Source organism: Phoca vitulina, unplaced genomic scaffold (genome assembly GCF_004348235.1).
Source record: "Phoca vitulina isolate PV1807 unplaced genomic scaffold, GSC_HSeal_1.0 scaffold6, whole genome shotgun sequence".
NCBI classification, from domain to species: domain Eukaryota; kingdom Metazoa; phylum Chordata; class Mammalia; order Carnivora; family Phocidae; genus Phoca; species Phoca vitulina.
Genome location: NW_022589709.1, coordinates 14910367 through 14929048, shown reverse-complemented (window position 1 = coordinate 14929048; position 18682 = coordinate 14910367). Strand labels below are relative to the sequence as shown.

Sequence of the window (18682 nt, the reverse complement as noted above, 5' to 3'; positions counted from 1 at the left end):
AATGAAGAAGGCTTAGAAGGGAATCTGTGACATTTTCTGAGCACCGGATCTTTCAGTAGCAGCGGACCCAGCTGTTTAACTGCAAGGCAAGTGTTGTGGTGCAGTGATCTCAAAGAAAGACATGGACTGTGCCTCCAGTGTGTATCTTTTTTGGGGGGAAATAGTAGGGGAATGTGTACGTGTGTGTATGTGTGTGTCAGTGTGTATGTGTACTGTCTCCGGGGGGGGGGAATCACGGAGATGTTAGACTGTGAGCCCACTGAGTTTGCGCTATGATGCATACCTTTTCCAAACGGGATCTTACACTGTTCATTCTACAGATGACCACTTGATTTGGTGGGTAGCTAGTATGGTATGTTTATTTCACAGTTTCACACATTTACGGCTTTTTAAAAAATATGTAATGCTTGAACGGGTTTCAGAGCAGATATTTCCTTTTAAACCTTTTTTTTTTTTAAATCACAAATATAATTGAACCATACAACCACATTCCACCTCTTTTAATTCCCTCATTCCCATTAGAAACATTTTGTTAAAAGCTCAAGGGCTTCTACCCATACACATTGAATTGTGAGAATTATCAAAAAGAGAAAAAGAATGAGAGCTTATGGTACAGGGGGTTATAGAAAAGAGAAGCCATGGTTTATTTCTGAAAGAAAAGATAAATGCATACATTTATTAGAAAAGGAAGCTAAAGAATTAAAAATGGCAAGATTCTTTTAATGAAGATTGGGGCTGAACTGAAGCCTTTATCATGACACACTGGCAAATCTCCACTTAAAAATGCTGTCGGCTGAGCTTGACCAAGGAGCAAGGATGCACATAATGTGCTTCTTGTGTTAAGGTGAGAATGGCTGGACTTGGAAAAGATAGCTCATCTGCAGCCTGCACGTAGGTTCTGGAACAAGTCCCGCTGTTACTCAGGAAGTTCAGGACTCAGAGCCAACATTCTCCTACTCATGCAGGATAAGCTACTCCAAGTAATCCAGCTAGAAGGATCGGGGTTCCGAGCAAAGCCAAGCTTACTTGTTCTAAGCTACTTGTTTCTGGGTAATGCAGTTCATGATCTAATAAGCATCAGTCCTGGTCACTAGAGCATAGGAATAAGAGCTCCTCTTGGAAAGATGCAGGAGATCGGCTGCTGGGAAAGTGGGGCTCAGTGTCAGAGAAGCAGATAGAAATGGACTCGGTTCTGCAAGTATTGATGGCAACAGTTCAAAGTAAGACTCCTTAGAATTAGTTTTTTAAAAAATCTTCCATTTCCATCCCTGATGTGGGGAAAGGGCTTTCTCATTGTTGAGGACTGGTGTATGGATAATAGTAAAATGATAAGACATATCAAATGGGGGAATAAAGCCCCAGAGCCCTTTCAGTTTGGATTCAGGGAAATGCATTATAACTTAGAAACAAATTTATGTTTGAGATTGTTGATCCATTAATGTTTTGTTCATTTACATTTGATTTTTCAGTGGTGGAACTTATTGGAATTTGGGGACAATTCTGCTGTGGTATTAAATACTGTATTAAAAACTCATCTTAGTATTGAGTTAGTGCAGTGACTTCCAGTGAATTGACTTAGGCCCACATTTCATTTTAATCAAAAACAAAAACTAGAAAATGTTACTCCTTAAATAGGTAACAATGCATTTTACAAGCACTGTAGAGATTTAGTAAATAGCATGTATGATTAATTTAGAAACAACCACTGACACTTGAGGGTTACTCAATACATATAATAACTTCCTTTTCATTTTTTATATGAGGTAAATGCAGACCAGGGAGCCACTGAGCAAATAGTCAAGTCTGGGTAGGTTTGTAATCTTAGGGTCCATGGGGATGTCTTTGGTAAAGATAAAAAGGGAATGAGTTGATGTTTCTATTACAAGACTCTGTAATGCTAGGACTTCTACACAGCTTAAATAATGGTTGGGGGAATACTCTTTGAGGAGAAATGCTCAAATGTTATTTTAGTCACTTGTAGTACTAGTGGGTTAGCGCACACAGTTGGCTTAGAATACCATTTACATCATTTCCTTGTTCTGTTGAAGAACCATGCCATGCAAACAATTCAACGTACTCTCAGAAGTACATGTAGTACGCCCAGTAAAATACATTGGCAAGCATAAAAATCAAAGGAAATAGTAATTTGGAATATCGATCAACATTACTAGGGTTTTGAATTGTGAAATAATCAACAATCCTGCCCATCTTATCTCGGAAGACAAACTTGAACTTGTCACTGGTTTTCATTGTCAAGTCGCTATAGTCGACATTATCGCCGGAAAGTTCAATGCTGGCAAAGCTGATCTTCCGTTTAAAGCTGGAGATGGAGCTGTTGATGATGTTAGTAATATTGACTTCTTCCACTTCCTTTGCCATCCCCTAGATCATAGACAATGCAGTTAGCTTGAAAGACTTGACTTAGCAAAATAAATAGCTAGATATTTAAATACTTAGAAGCCTAAGTATTGAATCATTAGGTTTAATAGAAAGTGGCATTGAATGTCTCAGATATAGGCCGGTGAGCCAGACTTGGCAGTCCTGTTATCCTGCTTATAGGCACCCATCCATAGGTCATCAGCTTGTATACTGTGAAGAATAACCATTGTCTACTATTGATATGCAGAACTGTGTGCTAAATGCTCAGGCTTTGAAGTTAGCTGGTCTGGGTTTGAATTCCATTCTGCCTCTTGCTGTTGTGAAATCTTAGTCACCTTAATTCCTTTAAAACTCGGATTTCTTGCCTGCAAAAGGGTGATGATATTAATACCTACCTCATGAGAAGGATGGGAAGATTAAATGGTATACATTGTGTAAAGCATTTAGCAGGTGTTTGATGAATTCCATTCTGTCCTAGTGAGGAGGAATTAATTGATTATGAGAGATCCTAGAAATCGGCAGTGTCTAAAAGTCTGCCACACAAACAGAAATAGTGATGCTCCCTACAATTCCGGGGAGCTGTCATTTTCCAACATGCCTGGAATGACATAGCATGTGAGGAGTGTAGTGAAGTTGGAAAGAGCGGAGTTTGGATCCTTGGCCAGGCTACTTACTAGCTGTGAGGTCTTAGATGAACCATCTCACTTCTCTGAGTGGCAGAGTCCTCAGTAGTAAATTTGGAATAACAGCGGTAGCCATCTGATAAGCTGGTGGGTGGGCTAAAGGAGATGTTTAGCACGCAGCAAGTACTCTGTAGTGAAGCTATTATTCTACACACAGCAAAAGAAGGGCTTTCTGGTGACTTAGGTGAAGGATTTTAGTAGTTCCCCAATCCCTTTTTGCCAATCTACCAAATCCAGATTTTTATTTATTTATTTATTTATTTATTTATTTATTTATGGTAATTAACCATTGTCCCCTTAAGGAAGCCTATAGGGAATAAAATGAAATCCATATTCTTCTTTGGGTAGCACATAGGATCATTTGTCTTTGGCATTGGGTAATATGACTCTATGAAACATTGTTCACACAAGGGAACAAGGCCACTGGAGCTATTCTGCTTCTTGCTGTTGTGAAATCTTAGTCACCTTAACTCCTTTAAAACTCGGTTTCCTTGCCTGCAAAATGGTGATGATATTAATACCTACCTCATAAGAAGGTAGGTATTAATGGTATTCCTCACCATTAGACCCTGTGTGGTCCTGGCACTTTGCTAAAGGTGGATATCTCTTCTGTGCTGACCCCTATCACTTTCTTGCTTGTTAACATGAGCTTCGGTATACCAGTGTTTATCAAATTGGGCTTCCAGAGACTCCCAGGGTTCCATGGGCCTGTAGTGAACAATAGTTAAGAGCATGGCTATTGCCCACTGCAAGTGAGAATAACAGATAAGTGTCAGGCTTTGGAGCTAAGCAAATTTAGGTTCAGATCTTAGCTCTACCTCTTCATCTACATCCCATGGGATAAGTCACTTACCCTTCTTGTACCTCAGATTCCACAATTATAAAAATGGGGATAGCCTTACTGCGTTGTTATGAGTATTTTAAATGATGTTTGCAAAGGGCTTGTGACTAAATCTGGAGCAGGTAAACATTCAATTGATAATAACGGTTGTTATTCTGAGAGCTGGACCACAGTGTTTCGCTGCTAACTCAGATAATGGCAGTCTTTCCCAGTTAGCAGAAAAATACGCTAATTGAGAAATTTGCTGCAATTTAATTTTTTCCACACATTTTCCAGCAAACGATTACTTGTATAATTTAAGAAAATAAGAATGCAACAAAAGAATTAAATAGTAAATACATATTAATCTGAAACTTGTAAGCAGCTGATCACACTTGGTTTGATATTGGGTTTTTCATGGATGCTTGTTCTTGTGGTTGTGATCTCATGTTGCGTACAGGCAACAGTTATTTTCTGCTAGCAGATTAAACATGTTAATATCCCATTGGACTTGACGAAAAGAGCAGTCTTTTTCAAAAGGTGCCATGACTTCCAGATGCCCCCACCTGAACAAGAATGAGAATCGCTGGAGCAAAGTGAATCACTCGGGGACGGGAACCAATCTGGTTCATCTCTACAGATCAGCACATGGCAAGTGATGAATCATATACAGGGCCCTCAAAATTCTTACCCTATCTTTGGCTGCCATCTGCTGTAAGGAGCTGTAGTGGGCAACTGCGTATTCCAACAGGGCCCCAAACACGAAGCTAAAGCAGATCCCCAGGTACACATCGATGGCCTTTATGAAACAGTTGGTATTGGGAAGAGAAGTGCGGGACCCAATCATCAGTGTTGTCATTGACAATACGGTGGTCACTCCTGGGAAAACAGGTAGGCAATGTTCCCACATCAGTGACCAGTGAACCTGTCACCTCTACCTGGCAGACTGTCACCATTCAGGATTTGGCAAAGGGGGACAGAACTCAGAAATGGAACAGCTCATTTTTGAAAAATCTGTGATCTTCTAGAAGAGGATTGATTTGTCCATTTTGAATGGATATGAGTGATACGGTTTTCTAAATGTTTCACCTTCTGTCTTCCCATTGGAGGGGAGTGTTCAGTATGCAAAATAACTGATAATAGACCATCCAATCATGATTCTCTCTTATCACTGTAAAACATGCTTTAAAAGGCACTGTCTCTCTCTTTCTCTCTGTAAAGGTCTCTCAAGACACCAACTCCTGGAACTGCCCTATGAATATCAGTGAAAAAAAAAAAAAACTGGTAGAAGGTAAAAAGAAACAAAAAAGGACCTGTAACTCCAGTTCTTAGAAATCTCCTGTTGGAGCTGCTTACCAATGCAGGTTCTTGCAGGAACTGAATCGAGGGAAATCCAAAATGAAACCCAAGATAGCACCACCAGAAAAGTGGAAGGAACATAGGTTTCCAAAATGAAATACAGGACATTCCTCCGAAGCTCAAATTGCAAGACCAGTCGTGTATAATTTCCTGATAGGGTAAAGAAGAGATAGGAAATCATGTCTCCTCGCACAGCAGAGTGCTTTCCCTATGGGACGTTTAATTAGCTATATTCACATTAAGTTATCTGTTATTCACCAAAACCTAGTTAAGCATGAGCTGTCATAGTTGCAATGAGAGAAATTGCTGTTGTATAGAATGAGATGTAGAGGGGTGCATGTACCCCCACCCATGATCCTGAGCATGAAGTGGGTAACAGTGCCAGGCCCAAATCCTCCTGCCCTAGCACGCTGTGGCGGGGTTCTTGGGCCCCAAAGAGATAAAGTGGAAAAGAGATGGTATTTCTGACTCAGAATGCAACCCAGTTATTTTGCTTTGTGCAATGCGTCTCACAAGTCACCTGTTTCCTGTTGCGACCTGGTGACTAAGGTGAAATACCGTTGTATGGTGTACTGAGCAAGCCGCAGGTTTTCCAGCCCGCGTACAGAGTCATTCCCTCTCAGCCAGCTGAACTCCACGTCGTTTCCATCATAGCCCCCTGGCAAGAAAAACAGTGTTCTGGTCAGTGCAAGAAGGTAGCGGATTGAACTGGTCTGGAGAATACTACCATGTGGGGGCAGCAGGAGCTCTGTCTTGATGGTGATCCCATGCAAAACTTGGCATGATTTCTCACGTGCAATTGCAGTGTCTCCTTGGAACAGGACGACCTGCTAGGGCTGTTTGCCATCAATCGAAAACCGGTTCTGTGCTAAGTATCACATAGACTTAGTAGGTGATAGGCCTCCAGAAGTAGCTGCCCTCATTATTTAAATGATATTTATTGAACTCATATCTGTGAACACACACAGCCCTACACTCCATAGTGCCTTTCAGGGCAGTCCAGCATCTCTGGCACTATTCTTAGTGACTTTACAGTTGGTCTGTTCATATTTCCATGATGGCTTAAATGCAAACACAATGGCAGAAAACAAGAAACCTGCAGCCAGCCCCTTTATTGATGTCTGTTAACTTAGGCATTTGATAAATCTCAAAGCAGTTTTACTAATATAGTTCATAATAGTAGTAATAGCTACCTGTTATGAAACATTTATGGTAGGCCTTTTATACATTACATCTCTAATGTTCTCACAAACTTGCAAGGTAGACATTTCTATATTTCTTCACTAAAAAAATTTTTCTTTACAGTTTTTGAAATTGGGATGGATCTTAGAGTTGATACACACATACATACATATATACATATATATGAAGTAGAGCTTACATTTTTTCCTAAAATGTTACTTGATAAATGCTGTGCCTTAGAATCGAGGAACTATAATATTTTGCCCATTTTATACAGGAAAATTCTCAGATTCAAAGAGATTGCATAACTTTCTCAGGATAGCAAGGTAAGTTAAAAACAAAGCCAGGATTGTACCTTCAGAAAGTCTAAACCCAAAACCCATGGGTGATGATGGTGATGATAATATAGCTATCATTCAGTGAGCAATTACATTTCTAAGTGCTTTATAACATTATCATCTCATTTAATCCTCAGAATATCTCTTTGAGAAGATAGATGAGTGGTCAATAAGCACATGAAAAGATGCCCGACCATTAACCATTAGGGATAAGCAAATCAAAATCACAGTAAGATACCACTTCACACCCGTAAGAATGGCTGTCATGAAAAGACAGACAATAACCAATGATGAGAATGTGGAGAAGCTGGAACATTGCCAGGGGGGATGTAAAATGGTACAACTACTTTGGAAAACAGGTTGGCAGTTTCTTGAAAACTTGAATACAAATTTACCATTTGATCCACCGTTCCACTCCCAAGTATCTGCCTAAGAGAAATCAAATCACGTTCACAAAAAACTTGTACACAAATGTTCAGAGTGGCATTATTCTTAATGACTACAGGGTGGAAACAAGCCAAAGGGATGTGTATTCTTTCATATGGAATAATGAGGAATAAGGCAACAAAAAGGAACAAAGCAGTGATACAGGCTCCAACGTGTATGAGCCTCAAAAACATGCTAAGTGAAGGGAGCCAGATGCAAAAGACCACATGTTGTATTGATTCCTTTTATATGAAATATCCAGAAAAAGCAAACTCATAGAGACAGAAAGTAGATTAATGGTTGCCTGGGGGCTGGTGGTGGCAACAGGAGACACTGTAAATGGGCACAAGGGATCTTTTTGGTTGATGGAAAAGTTCTAACCATGAAATGTGGCCATGGTTGCACTACTTGGCAAATGTACTAAAAATATTTGAATTGTACACTTGAAAGGGCTGAATTTTATGGCACATACATTTTACCTCAATAAAGCTGTTAAAAAAATAACTCTTTGAGTCAGATACTATTATTTTTCCTTCTTGACTGATGAGGAAAGTGGGGTCTGGAGAGGTTAGTTCTAGTCTCCCAAAGCCACCAAAGCTAGTGACAGGGAAACCCACTGATCCCTGAACCTGTGATCTTAAACATGGAACTGTATTGCCTTCATTCTCCCAGTAGCCTGGGAGATGGGACCCAGTGTCAAGTCTTAGCTTATGGTACACGCTGTTTAGCAGAGGTTATTTTCCTTCCACTGGGCAGAGAAGTAGTCATGAGCTCTTAGAGGCTTTCCAGGTAAAAATTGCCTATGGGCTTTCTCTCAGAAGTACCCCAAAATATACTGTCCGAGTTAGCTGTCCAAATAGGCCTAGGATCCCCAAGAAATAAAAAAAGAATATCTAAATAAGTGAGTTGTACAAGCTTCTACTTGGACACTTTACTTTTAGAACTGTTAAATGCTCGCAATCATTACATTATCATGGCTCTTGTGGGATGCTAGGAAATCTTTCCTAGGGATGGTGTTCAGGAAAAAAAAAAAAACCCTTGGTGAAGTTTCTGTACCCAAATAACTGCTAATAAACACTCAGTGAAAACTTCCTCTGCTCACTGGGGATGGTACTCGTGCAAGCCGAGTGCTGAAGTTTCCAGTAGAATCTCACTCCCGGGATTTGAGATGAGCAGAGCCACACGTGGAGGGCTATTACTTTTTCCATGTGGGGCTGAAAATGAGTTCTCTTTTTGATAACCTCAATTTTTATTCTGCCCCCAAATAGCTGTATTGCTTTAACGAGGTTTTGCATGCATTTAATCAATAGAGTAATTAATCTGCCTGTCTGAGTCTTTAATTAAATGTCTACCTCTGAAAAATGACTGCCACCTCATAATGGTTGTGTTTCTTGGACATTGACCACTCGTGTCCTCATGTCAGTAGTTGATCTCCAGGGCTTGACTGTGGTTTTTCCTCCTCGTACAAACCATCCCTTGATGCCTTAGCGACTCCTATCTGAGGCATCGTTTCCCCAGGACACCTGTCACAGGTAGCACTTTCCCAAGTTTGGTGGGCATTTCAGAACAAGGGAGATTACTCAACAATGCCATTTGACACACATCAACTTAGAATAAAATGCTCATTCCTCATCATAAATCCTCAGACTGCAGTTTAGATGCCCACTCCTGGCATCATTGTGTTAAGCTATATATATACACCAAACAACTTCTTTTCAAAGTTGGAAGCAGTTGTGCAATAAATGTCAATGATTGCTTTGACTATTTACCATTTTTGGCCTCTGCTGTGTTCCTTCTGGCTTCCATGCCTTCTCAGACTCTGAGTCCCACTCCTTGTCCTATAGACCCCCATTTCCTTGGCTGTCCTGTCTACTCTTAGGTAGAATATTTAGTGCCGATGCACAGTGGTCCTCCCCCAAAAGATGTAATGTTGGAAGGGTTGTCTTTAAGAGGTCTCCAAATCTCTCTGGACAAACACTCAGAAGGGCTGAATCAACTGGAATCAACACCAAGAAAAGAAAGGCTGCTATGTCTTTCTTCATGAATACACTGATCTAAGTCAAGTCACCCAGGAAAATCATCTCAGGGGCCTGCAGAATAGATACTCACAGCTTTCCAGCTGCAACTTGCATGTCTGTGTGTCCATGGGGTATTTCGACAGGTCCATGTTACATGCAACAGTCGTTGTGATTCTAAGAAAGGAAAAATGGGTTCAAAAGGAGTGATATGGGGGAAAGGATACATTCCCTTTTAAGGGCCACTCCAACAGGACTTTCACCTTGACTCTTACAGTGAATGTGTGACTTGGAGCCTACACTCAAAACATTCCTGAGGTTTTCTGTGCTAAGAAACACCTTTGAGATGTGGTCAAAGCTGGGGTCCAGAATGGAGGAAGCTGGAATGTGGGCAATGAAGAGGCAAACTTGCAACAACATTGCAGAAGAAAATCACTCATTGGCTTGAGATGCTCTTGCATCAGTTTTAAAATTTAATCTCCATGACAAACCCACAAGGAGCTAGAACAGAGAGCACTGTCACTTCTGTCCTCATTTGACAACAGATTCAGGAGCTTGCCTCAGCTCACACAGCTCTTAGTGGCAGAGCTGGGGCTGGAGCCCACGTCTCCTGGCTGGGCAGTTCTCAAGGACCCTGTCTCCTGGAGGGGATCAGCATGCTCGGAGGAAGTAGAGGATGTTGGAGGGCACTGTGGCTTTTGGGGACCAACACCCAGAGACATTCACTTAAACATCAGTAAAGCCCTCACTGTGGAGATTTTAATTGGCCGAACTTTATCTTCCTTTTTTTTTCAGTGTCACATATTTTTATTAAGCACCCTTATTTATTAAGCACTGTGCTGGGTTCTTGGGGAAAGTGAAATGATGCATGCATGGTGCCCACCTTGAGGAAGCTCACATTTGTTTCAGGAAGACAGAGAATGACAACAGCTACTATTTACTGAGTGCTTACCCCAAGCCAGTCCCAGGCCGAAGTGCATCTCATGCATCATCCCTTTGAATTTTTACAACAACTTTATGAGGTAGGAAATATTATCCTCCTTTTGCTGCTGAGGAAACTGAGGTTCAGAGAGTCCAGCAACTTCCATAAGGTCACAGAACAGGGACAGAACAGGGACTTGCCCCTACATGTGTCTGATTCTAGAGCCAGGCTGTTAACCATCATCCATAATCCTTGCACAGGACAGATTGTATTATGTGCATAACACAGACAGAAGACAGATATATACATGCACAGGAAGGGGGACATTAATGTTGATTGGAGTTGGGGGTCAAGGGAGAGGTCTAGTTTGGCTTCTTGAAGGAAGGGTTGGGGCTTTGGCTGGTTTTTGCAAAATTCAGTGTAGCTGAGGAATGCCAGATGAACAATTCAAAAATTCAGTTTATTGGATAGCTCAGTCTTTGTTGCATAATGTCAGCCTCCTACTTGGGATCTAAGATAAGTCCCATGAGTATTTGGTTCCTGGCTTTCTCCCCAAGGACTGTGGGAGCATAAGGTTTGCTTGGTCCTTGCACATCCCTTGTACAGGCAGTGATGAGCCTTTGCCTGTGGGCTGCTTCCTACAGCATCTAGGGAGCACCTTGCCTATTCTAGGCAACCAGCCCTTTGATGCACAGCTGGGTGGAAGGAACTTTTGGCCTCAGGGATTTGGGAAAGAGACAAAGGGGAGCCCATGGCTCCAGATGGCAGAGGCCTTGGGGGCACTGCACTTGGCTTCTCTGTAGAAAAATGCCTCAGACAAATAGAGAAGCATTCTGGGACAACCCTATCTCCACTGAGCCCCATGAAAAGAAAATTCCTGACGTGGACCTACCTCTCTGTCACTCTTGCTATTCCCCTTATTCCCTTGCTAGCTTTTTTTTTTTTTTTTTTTAACTCTTTAAGACTCAGCTCAGAGTTCTATGAAAGCTTCCTCTAGCATCACCACAAACCACTAACTTACTCCCCAACTCAGAGCCCCCCGGGATTCTGGACTTTCTTTGCTTATCCATCTGCATCAGGACAATGTCTCATTCGGCTCTGTATTCTAAGTGTCCATTGTGGGGCCTGGCACAGAGCAGACATTCAGTAGCTGCTTGTTGAGCCAAACTGAACTGAAGGAGGGCCCTTCTACTACCGCGACAAGAATCTAGGAAGGCAGGAGCATGAGAAGGGCGGGACCTTAGGGCGCTTATTTGAGTGCTGGTCAGAACTACCCAGGATGTATTTTATGCCTTTCCTTCCAGCCATTTCCCCATTCAGCCCTGAGGTGGTAGGGACCCAATCACCTGAGAGCATACAGGACTGTGCCATTGGAGAAGAGGCGGATGAGCCTGTTTCCCACAGTGACTTCATGGAGGAAGGACTTCTTGGATTCCACAATGTAAGTGTCTGGCACCCAGAGGAACTCCACGAGGCGCGCATCCAGAGTGAAGCTCTTGTTGCCTTCAAAAACCAGCCTCTGGTCCGTCCAGCGCTGTCTGAGGTATATGGTGGCTGTGTAGTCCTGAGGGGGAAGCCAGGTAGTGGAAATGGATGGAAGGGGGAGCGGGGGGCGGGGGAGAAAGAGTTTGAAAATGGAAGGAAAGGGGTGAAGTCTTATTCCCCTTCCCACCTCTACTTAGGTCAAGAGTACAGACTATAATAGACATTGGTGAACAAAGTCTTATTCTTGGGTGAGGGGCCTGTAGCAATAAGAGCACACAGCACCTTATTTATTCTAGACAATAACTCTCACTGCCAAAAGGGAGCCCCACAGGAGCATGTTCAGGGCCTTAACTTGCTTGTCCTCCGTCCCAAAGGCCCCACCGAGTTGTCGAAGGTTTTGGTGAGAGCTGAGTGCTTAGGTTGTCCAGCATTTACCCGGAATGCACAGCCGGCCCTCTTGGCAACCTGCCTTTAATGTCACTTCATCTTTATTGAGTTCTCTTAAGTGAGAGGATGGTGGAAAGCAGCTATGTGATTGTCAGTTTTCATCAGCTTAGCTTCCTTTCTGCTCTGGGAGGATCCACGTGATGTTCAGGCTTCCCCACTGCACTTTCTTTCTCCCCCGGGTTTTTATCCCCACCAAATGCACCCGCTCCACTCCCTCATCTTTTCCCTCCTGGCCCTTGAATCCACTTTCCTCCTGATACTCAGAAGATCTGTTTTACAAGAATCTTCCACTGTCTTGAGTTTTGGGATAGGTCTCCAGCTTCTGCCATTCCAAGTGCATGGGGGCTGTGGGTCTCTGTTCTGTTTTTGAGTAGCTAGAAAGTGCATCCCCATAAAACACAAGAAGGACACCTCAGGTGGAAGATGAAGGGGCCACACTTACCATGTTACTCTCTGAAATACTAGAAATACTTGCAATGTCCAGAGTCAGTGCTATCTGAACTGGTTCTCCTAAGAATGAAGAAAACACCAGAAGGACTTATATAGAAACACAAACACACTACATTAGCACAATGTTTTAAAAATTAGAAAACACAAAAGTAACACTGGCCTATTGGAAAATTTTAGCCACTCTAGAAGTACATAAAGTGAAAGGTAAATTTCTATCCTCCCCTTGTCAGGAGGAATCACTGTGTAGAATGATAAAAAAGTATGAAAAATTTTTGTATAAAAAATGCACAAATATATAAATAGCTTAGTATGTAAGAGAGACCACGCTGTGTTCACGAGTGCATATTTTAAAGGATATAGTGGTATTTGTTACTTCTTACTTGGAGGATTTTTCCATTGGTACTTGCAAGAGACAAATTATTTAGAGATGTAGTATGAGATTTGGGAATTTGTGCACAGAGATCTTTTTTTCCTCCTCTCAACTAAGTAAATTTACCACAAGATGGCATTCAAGAGTGCTCATGGTTGAGCTCTTGTTCACCTCCTGACACTTTCCTCCTCTTCCTTTACTCTCCAGAAAGCTTAAACTATTTAGAATTCCAGAACCTTCCCCCTGTGATCTGGTATACAGATATTGGGCCTCAGGCCAAACTCCTGAGAGTGCCGGTCTTAGCTCTTGAGACAGAGGTCTTGGAGCCCATTCTCAGAAGCCAGGCCAAGGCAGTCTGCTTCTCCTCAGACTGGAGATGTGAAAGAAAAGCCCAGGGGTGAGAAACATGTGAGTTCACAGCTGGGAAAAGTTACTGAATCTTTCAGAACTACCGTTTTTCTCACCTGTGAGTAGAGATAATACTAACAACATCATAGTGTCATGGAGAGGGTAAATGAGATTAGCAAGTGGCAGCTTCTTTGCAGGGTGGTGGCAGGAGGAAATACGTGTAAAGAAGGTGCTCAAAAATAATTATATGTACCAAGTCCCAGGACTTTGTCTGTCATGTAATAATAGAGATTCAGTAAATGGCATTTGCCTTCCCTTCCCCATCACCTCCGTAATCCTAGCTAAATCTGGAAAAGGAACAAATTTACTCACCAGGTTAATAGCTGCAATAGCTTTCACTTGCAATAAATAAGTAGGGGTGCCTCAGGGGACTGTGACAATGCATTAACCAGGAAGAGGAGAGGTGGAATTCAAAGGAAGCTTAAAACCATCTACTTGGTAGGAATCGGACAAAGCAACCTAATTATTAACTGAAGGAAACCAAGCCATAGAATATAGGTAGGAATTTGGAAATGGAGCTTTAGAACCAATGCAATTAAAAATAGTTCAGCTAATACTTGGTGTTAATATCTGATGGAAGAATGGGAGATCTTTGAGGACGGACCCTGGAAGGTGCTGAAGGAGCATGGTGGTAAGTGGCTTTCTGCCTCTCAAGGCAGAAATTAAGAAAAGGAGCTTGGAGTCAGAGTGTTTGAATCCCATGTCCACCACTTCATAGCTGTGTGACCTTAAGCAAATTGCTAAAGTTTTCTGTGCTACAGTTTCTCACCTGCGAAAGAGAGCTACTCGTGCCTACTCTTGAGGATTGGGTTGGGAAGGTTACAGGATCTCTTTTTAAATGTCTGGAGCACAGTGGGCAGTGGCTCAGTGTTATTTGCTCCCTGAGGAACATGGAGAACAGAACACGCACAAAAGTTCCACTCCACCGTGCTTTCTGTTTCCTTTGTTTCCAGCTAGTCCAGTCCTGGCCTTGCTTCAGTTGGCTTCTTTATGGACCAGAACTTGCTTTCCTCCCCTTGAGTTAGAAGAGTGAGCTGTGCCACCAGAGGGCAGCTTCCTCCTGGGAAAGAGGTCAACACTAGTTCCTGGACAGTGTTCCTAGGGCCTGCTTACAAACCTGTGCTCTGGCTACCTCATTCCCTGAAAAACCTTAGGGAGGTCTTGTCTCTTAAGAACTTCAGGGACCTAGAACCCAGGTGGACAGACATTACAGAGAACATGGCCCCTCCACGGAACTCCAGGCTGCCACATACATGTAGCTTCCTTTAGGAGACAGATTGCCAAGGTACTGTGCCTTCCCCTCTTTTTGACAAAGCACCCCTTGCCCCCTTTTCAGCCCAGGTGGATCTGGGCCTCACACTCCTTGGGTCCACCCCAGGTTCGGAATGGGCACTTTGCCCAAGAACCTTGCCTCTTGTCGACCCGTGAGCAGGCAACAAGAAGGACAGTATCCTGGCCTAATTGTTTGGGGTTTGGGAGGCAGAGAAATTGGACCTAACCAGGGTGTACAGCCTCATACGCTTGTCATTAGTGTTCAGCTGGGCCTGGGAAGACCAGGGGAGCTTGAAGCCTTCCTAGGTTTGTTAACTTAAAGACCTCAAATCTTTATTGTGTGGCCATGAAAATGGTCTTGCTGATCTCCAACTGAAATGGGTGTAATTGGCCCAGCTGCTGTGCTCTGAAATCCTTTACCACACTTGCTCTGAGGCCATGCTTCCCACAGGCTGCACCCCACCAATGACTGAGTGTGGCGGGGATACTTAGGCACACTGTGCCTGGAAGGCACGGAGATGGGAGACTCCTCTGACGGGAACTTGGGCTCAAGGTCTCCCTGAGGGCCTTTCCAAACACACATAGAACTGCACCATAGTCGAAGACACCTGTGCCCAACCTTCCCGTCCTCCCTCTCTCCTTCCCCCACGGTCAGCTTTCCTATCTTCCCACCCCACGTTCTGTCATAGATATTGCCCCAATAAATATCTTGCATGGATAATCACCTTCTGGTGTCTGCTCGTCAGAGGACCTGGACTAACCCACTAATACTAGATTTGACCAGAGAATTTTATCATGTGAGGGGAGGAGCAGGAAGGAAGGAAAAGGGATTAAAATAGACCCATGCACCCTGATGATGTGGCAGGTGCCATGCTTCATGTTCACACAGTTCATCTCAGTCAGTCCCCTCTATGAGGTGGAAGATATATCCCCATTTCACAGAAAGGGGGCTTAGAAAGCTAAGGTGCTTGGCAAGAAGTAGAGATACCACTTTCTGCTCTATGTAAGGAAACGCTAGAATCCACTTTGGTCAATCTTACATTTGAGACTGAGACCCTATGAGGAGGTATGGGATTGGTCTCATTCCCTCCCTCCTTGCCTCATTCTGTCACCAAATACCAATTGACAGCTTGTTATATGCCAAGTGCTGAGCTGCTGCTGGGGTTAGTGAGGTAAATAAAGCAAGACTCCCTCACGGGGCTGCAGGCTAAAGCTGAGACGGCAATGATGGTATTGCCTTGTAATGGCCATGATTTGGAAGTATAAGTATGAAGAATGGGGACGGGGCCTACAACGAATCAGGGCTGACTTCTCAAACGAGGAAGCCTTTGATTTCAGACTTGAAAAATTGGCATTTTGCCAGGGAGTCAAGTTGAAGGAAGCCATTCTCAGCAGATAAACTGTCTCAGCAAAGGCATGGAGACCAGGGAAGCCAAGGGGGTCAGGGAGTGTTTGGGGCACACTCCTGGCAGGGCAGAGTGGGAGGAGTTGGGGCTGGCAAGACTGGCAGAAAAACAGAGGCCGGGCTGGGAAGGCCTGGTGTGCCAAGGGGCTCTGGACTCTATGCTGAGGATGCTGGGACATAGGCAGGTAATCTGAGCAGGCAAAGGGCCCAGGCAGGTCATCCAGATGGCACAATTGGGGGTTAGCCTTGAGTGACCAGGCTGAAAGCTGGAAGGCTAGATGGTGTGGTCCTGGCGAGTTCCTTAAATAATGACACTGGAAGTGGGGGCAGAAGGAAGACAGTGTGTGAGAGGTTGTTGAGGCTCTGGTCACCTCCTCAGAGGGGAAGAGGATTCTTTATCCTGCAGGTTGAGAGGCAAAGCACGTCTTTCAAAGCAGTGTGAAAACCACTGGCTGTCCTCATCCATCATTGCTCATCCTTAACTGGTTGCAGACCAGAAAATGGAATCAACTAAAATCTCCTGAAACTCTCCTCTGCATATTGCCTCTGTTCTTGTCCTTTTGAATTGATGTCCTGGACAAAAAGGATGACCTACCGCCAAAATTGGGCCTGAGAAATTTGTTATATCCTGCTGTGAGATTCTCAAAGCCAGGCAGGGGGAGTTTGTCACTTCTGCTGACCTCGATGTTGAACTGATTCCCCTGGATACATATCCTGGAAAAGAAAATGGGTATTGGTGCATGTGCTTATTTAGGTGTGAATAAGCATGTATACACATAAACTTGAGCTTGTGTTTGCACGTATGTGTGTGTGTTGTGCCCATGTACCAGCAGTGACTTTTCTAGAGGGAAATCTCTAATTTTCAGCTGCTGAGTTAATATGTCCTTATCCCACTCCATTTTGTTACCCATTTGCCATACATCAGAATGTTGAGGTAATTTGGGAAACCCTTTAAGTGTCTTTAGAAAAAACACAAGGGGCTCATCCATCTATGACCATTTTGGAAGCTTGAGTTCTCCAGATAGAATATATAGCAGGAAGTTGTGTTGTCAGGGTGTATGAGGGAGGTGGATGGATAGGCTTTATCTTGCCATTGGCAAGTAGGAGGACCTGCCCCCTCTTCCTACTTCATGCATATATGCAAAGCAATTCAGACCAAGGTCATTGTGAGGCAGCAAACTCACCTTGGAGTGAAGAGACTCAGACACATGAAGGTCAAGTGGAGACTGTATTTCATGTTGATGAGGTGCTCACGCAGAGAGGGACCAAAGTAGAAATCGCCTGGGGAAACAAGGTGGGAGAGGTGACCCAAAGGGCTCACCTCCTCCAAGCCCATCTCCATCCTGTGGGTCATCAGCCGCAGTACTTTCTCAGAATGTGTGGGGAGCAGTGTCTTTCCACACCATTTGGTTATAGCTCCTATTGCCTGCATGACTTCGTTTTGGAGGATCACATTTTAAATCCAACCCAAATAAAGGCTGACACCTTGTTTAGTTAGAGAGTGGCTCACCAGCGCCAGAAGTGCAGCCAGTTCATCCTGGGCTGTGCATTTGGAAAGCCCCAAGAGTGTCCTTTCCCTGTCCTTATCCTGACTTTGCCAGGAAGGACACCCCCAACTATGCACTCACCCCGATAATGCCATTTATCCAAGGGTCTAGGCCTGTCATGACCTAAGCAGGTCATGTAGACAGGAAATGAAAACTTCCCAATAATAAACAAACAAACTTCCCAAGAACCTTCCATGTGCCAAAGAATACATTAGATACTTTCTCACGGATCTCCTCACTCCATTGTCACCGTGCCTTTGTGAGGTGGGTGGGTTAACCCCGTATTGCGATGAGGAAACAGAGGCTCACAGAAAGGTCACTGTGCTAGTGAATATCAGAGGAGACTTTGAGCCCAGGGCTGGCAGCCTTGCACCCGTGATATTGGCTGTTCTCCCAGCCTCCCAGACCTGCTCCCTGGGTGTTCTGAAGCCGTTCAGCTGGTTGGGTGAGTGAGCGACGTGTATGCGTGAGGATGGTCAGGGAGACATGGCCCAGGGGCCTGGTCTCCTCGGGCTCGGGAGCTCCTGTCAGATGGTCCTCCTGAGAGAGTAGCCGGCAGCCAGGCAGGTGAGCCTGTGACCTATCATGCTGGTGGCAGCAGAGTGGGGGTTCTCGGGCGTGGCTCAGGCCCTGTGCCGAGGCAGGCAGTCTCAGGGTGGGTCAACCCTCCTCTGTGGCGACCTCTGTGAACCAGGCCACTTTCTTTCTTTTTTTTTTTTAAAGATTTTATTTATTTGACAGAGAGACACAGCGAGAGAGGAAACACAAGCAGGTGGAGTGGGAGAGGGAGAAGCAGGCCTCCCGCTGAGCAGTGAGCCCGATGCGGGGCTCGATCCCAGGACCCTGGGATCACGACCTGAGCCGAAGGCAGACGCTTAACGACTGAGCCACCCAGGCGCCCCAAACCAGGCCACTTTCAAGAGTCTAGCTATTCTGGGGCTTAAGGTGCCATTTAGCCATTAATCAACTAATATTAATTTTACTTAGAAAACAAATACATGCTCATTGTAGAAATGAAAGCAAGATAGAAATGTATAATTAAAAGTGTAAGTCCCAATGATGTGTCAATGTAGGTTCATCAATTTAACAAATGTACCACTCTGGTGGGGGATGTGATAGTGGGGAAGGCTGTGCATGGGGTGGGGTGGGGAGGCTCAATTTTGCTGTGAGCCCC

At 44.0% G+C, this 18682-nt stretch overlaps 1 protein-coding gene across 2 annotated transcripts; it reads right to left on the bottom strand.

The window, feature by feature from the left end:
* Positions 1-2010: 2010 nt before the first annotated feature.
* On the bottom strand, positions 2011-17198 carry GABRP (gamma-aminobutyric acid type A receptor subunit pi). 2 transcript variants are annotated; one of them, XM_032403476.1, is made up of 9 exons: positions 17146-17198; positions 16557-16675; positions 12499-12566; positions 11471-11688; positions 9297-9379; positions 5762-5899; positions 5239-5391; positions 4574-4761; positions 2011-2382 (listed from the first exon to the last, which is right to left on the bottom strand). In XM_032403476.1, the coding sequence occupies exons 1-9, from the start codon at positions 17196-17198 to the stop codon at positions 2080-2082; spliced, it is 1323 nt and encodes a 440-aa protein (XP_032259367.1). In that variant the 3' UTR covers positions 2011-2079. The 2 variants fall into 2 exon arrangements, with proteins under 2 accessions (XP_032259367.1, XP_032259368.1); XM_032403477.1 differs by lacking the exon at positions 4574-4761.
* Positions 17199-18682: the final 1484 nt, after the last annotated feature.

Bases quoted from the DNA above. Each gene is read 5' to 3' on its own strand.
- GABRP (XM_032403476.1), bottom strand. From the start codon at position 17,198: ATGAAATACAGTCTCCACTTGACCTTCATGTGTCTGAGTCTCTTCACT. The intron at 9,380-11,470 runs GTGATTGGGTCC...TTCCTTTCTTAG, and splicing joins ACAGTCCTGTATGCTCTCAG to AATCACAACGACTGTTGCAT. The intron at 4,762-5,238 runs GTAAGCAGCTCC...CTGTTTTCCCAG, and splicing joins TCCTGCAAGAACCTGCATTG to GAGTGACCACCGTATTGTCA.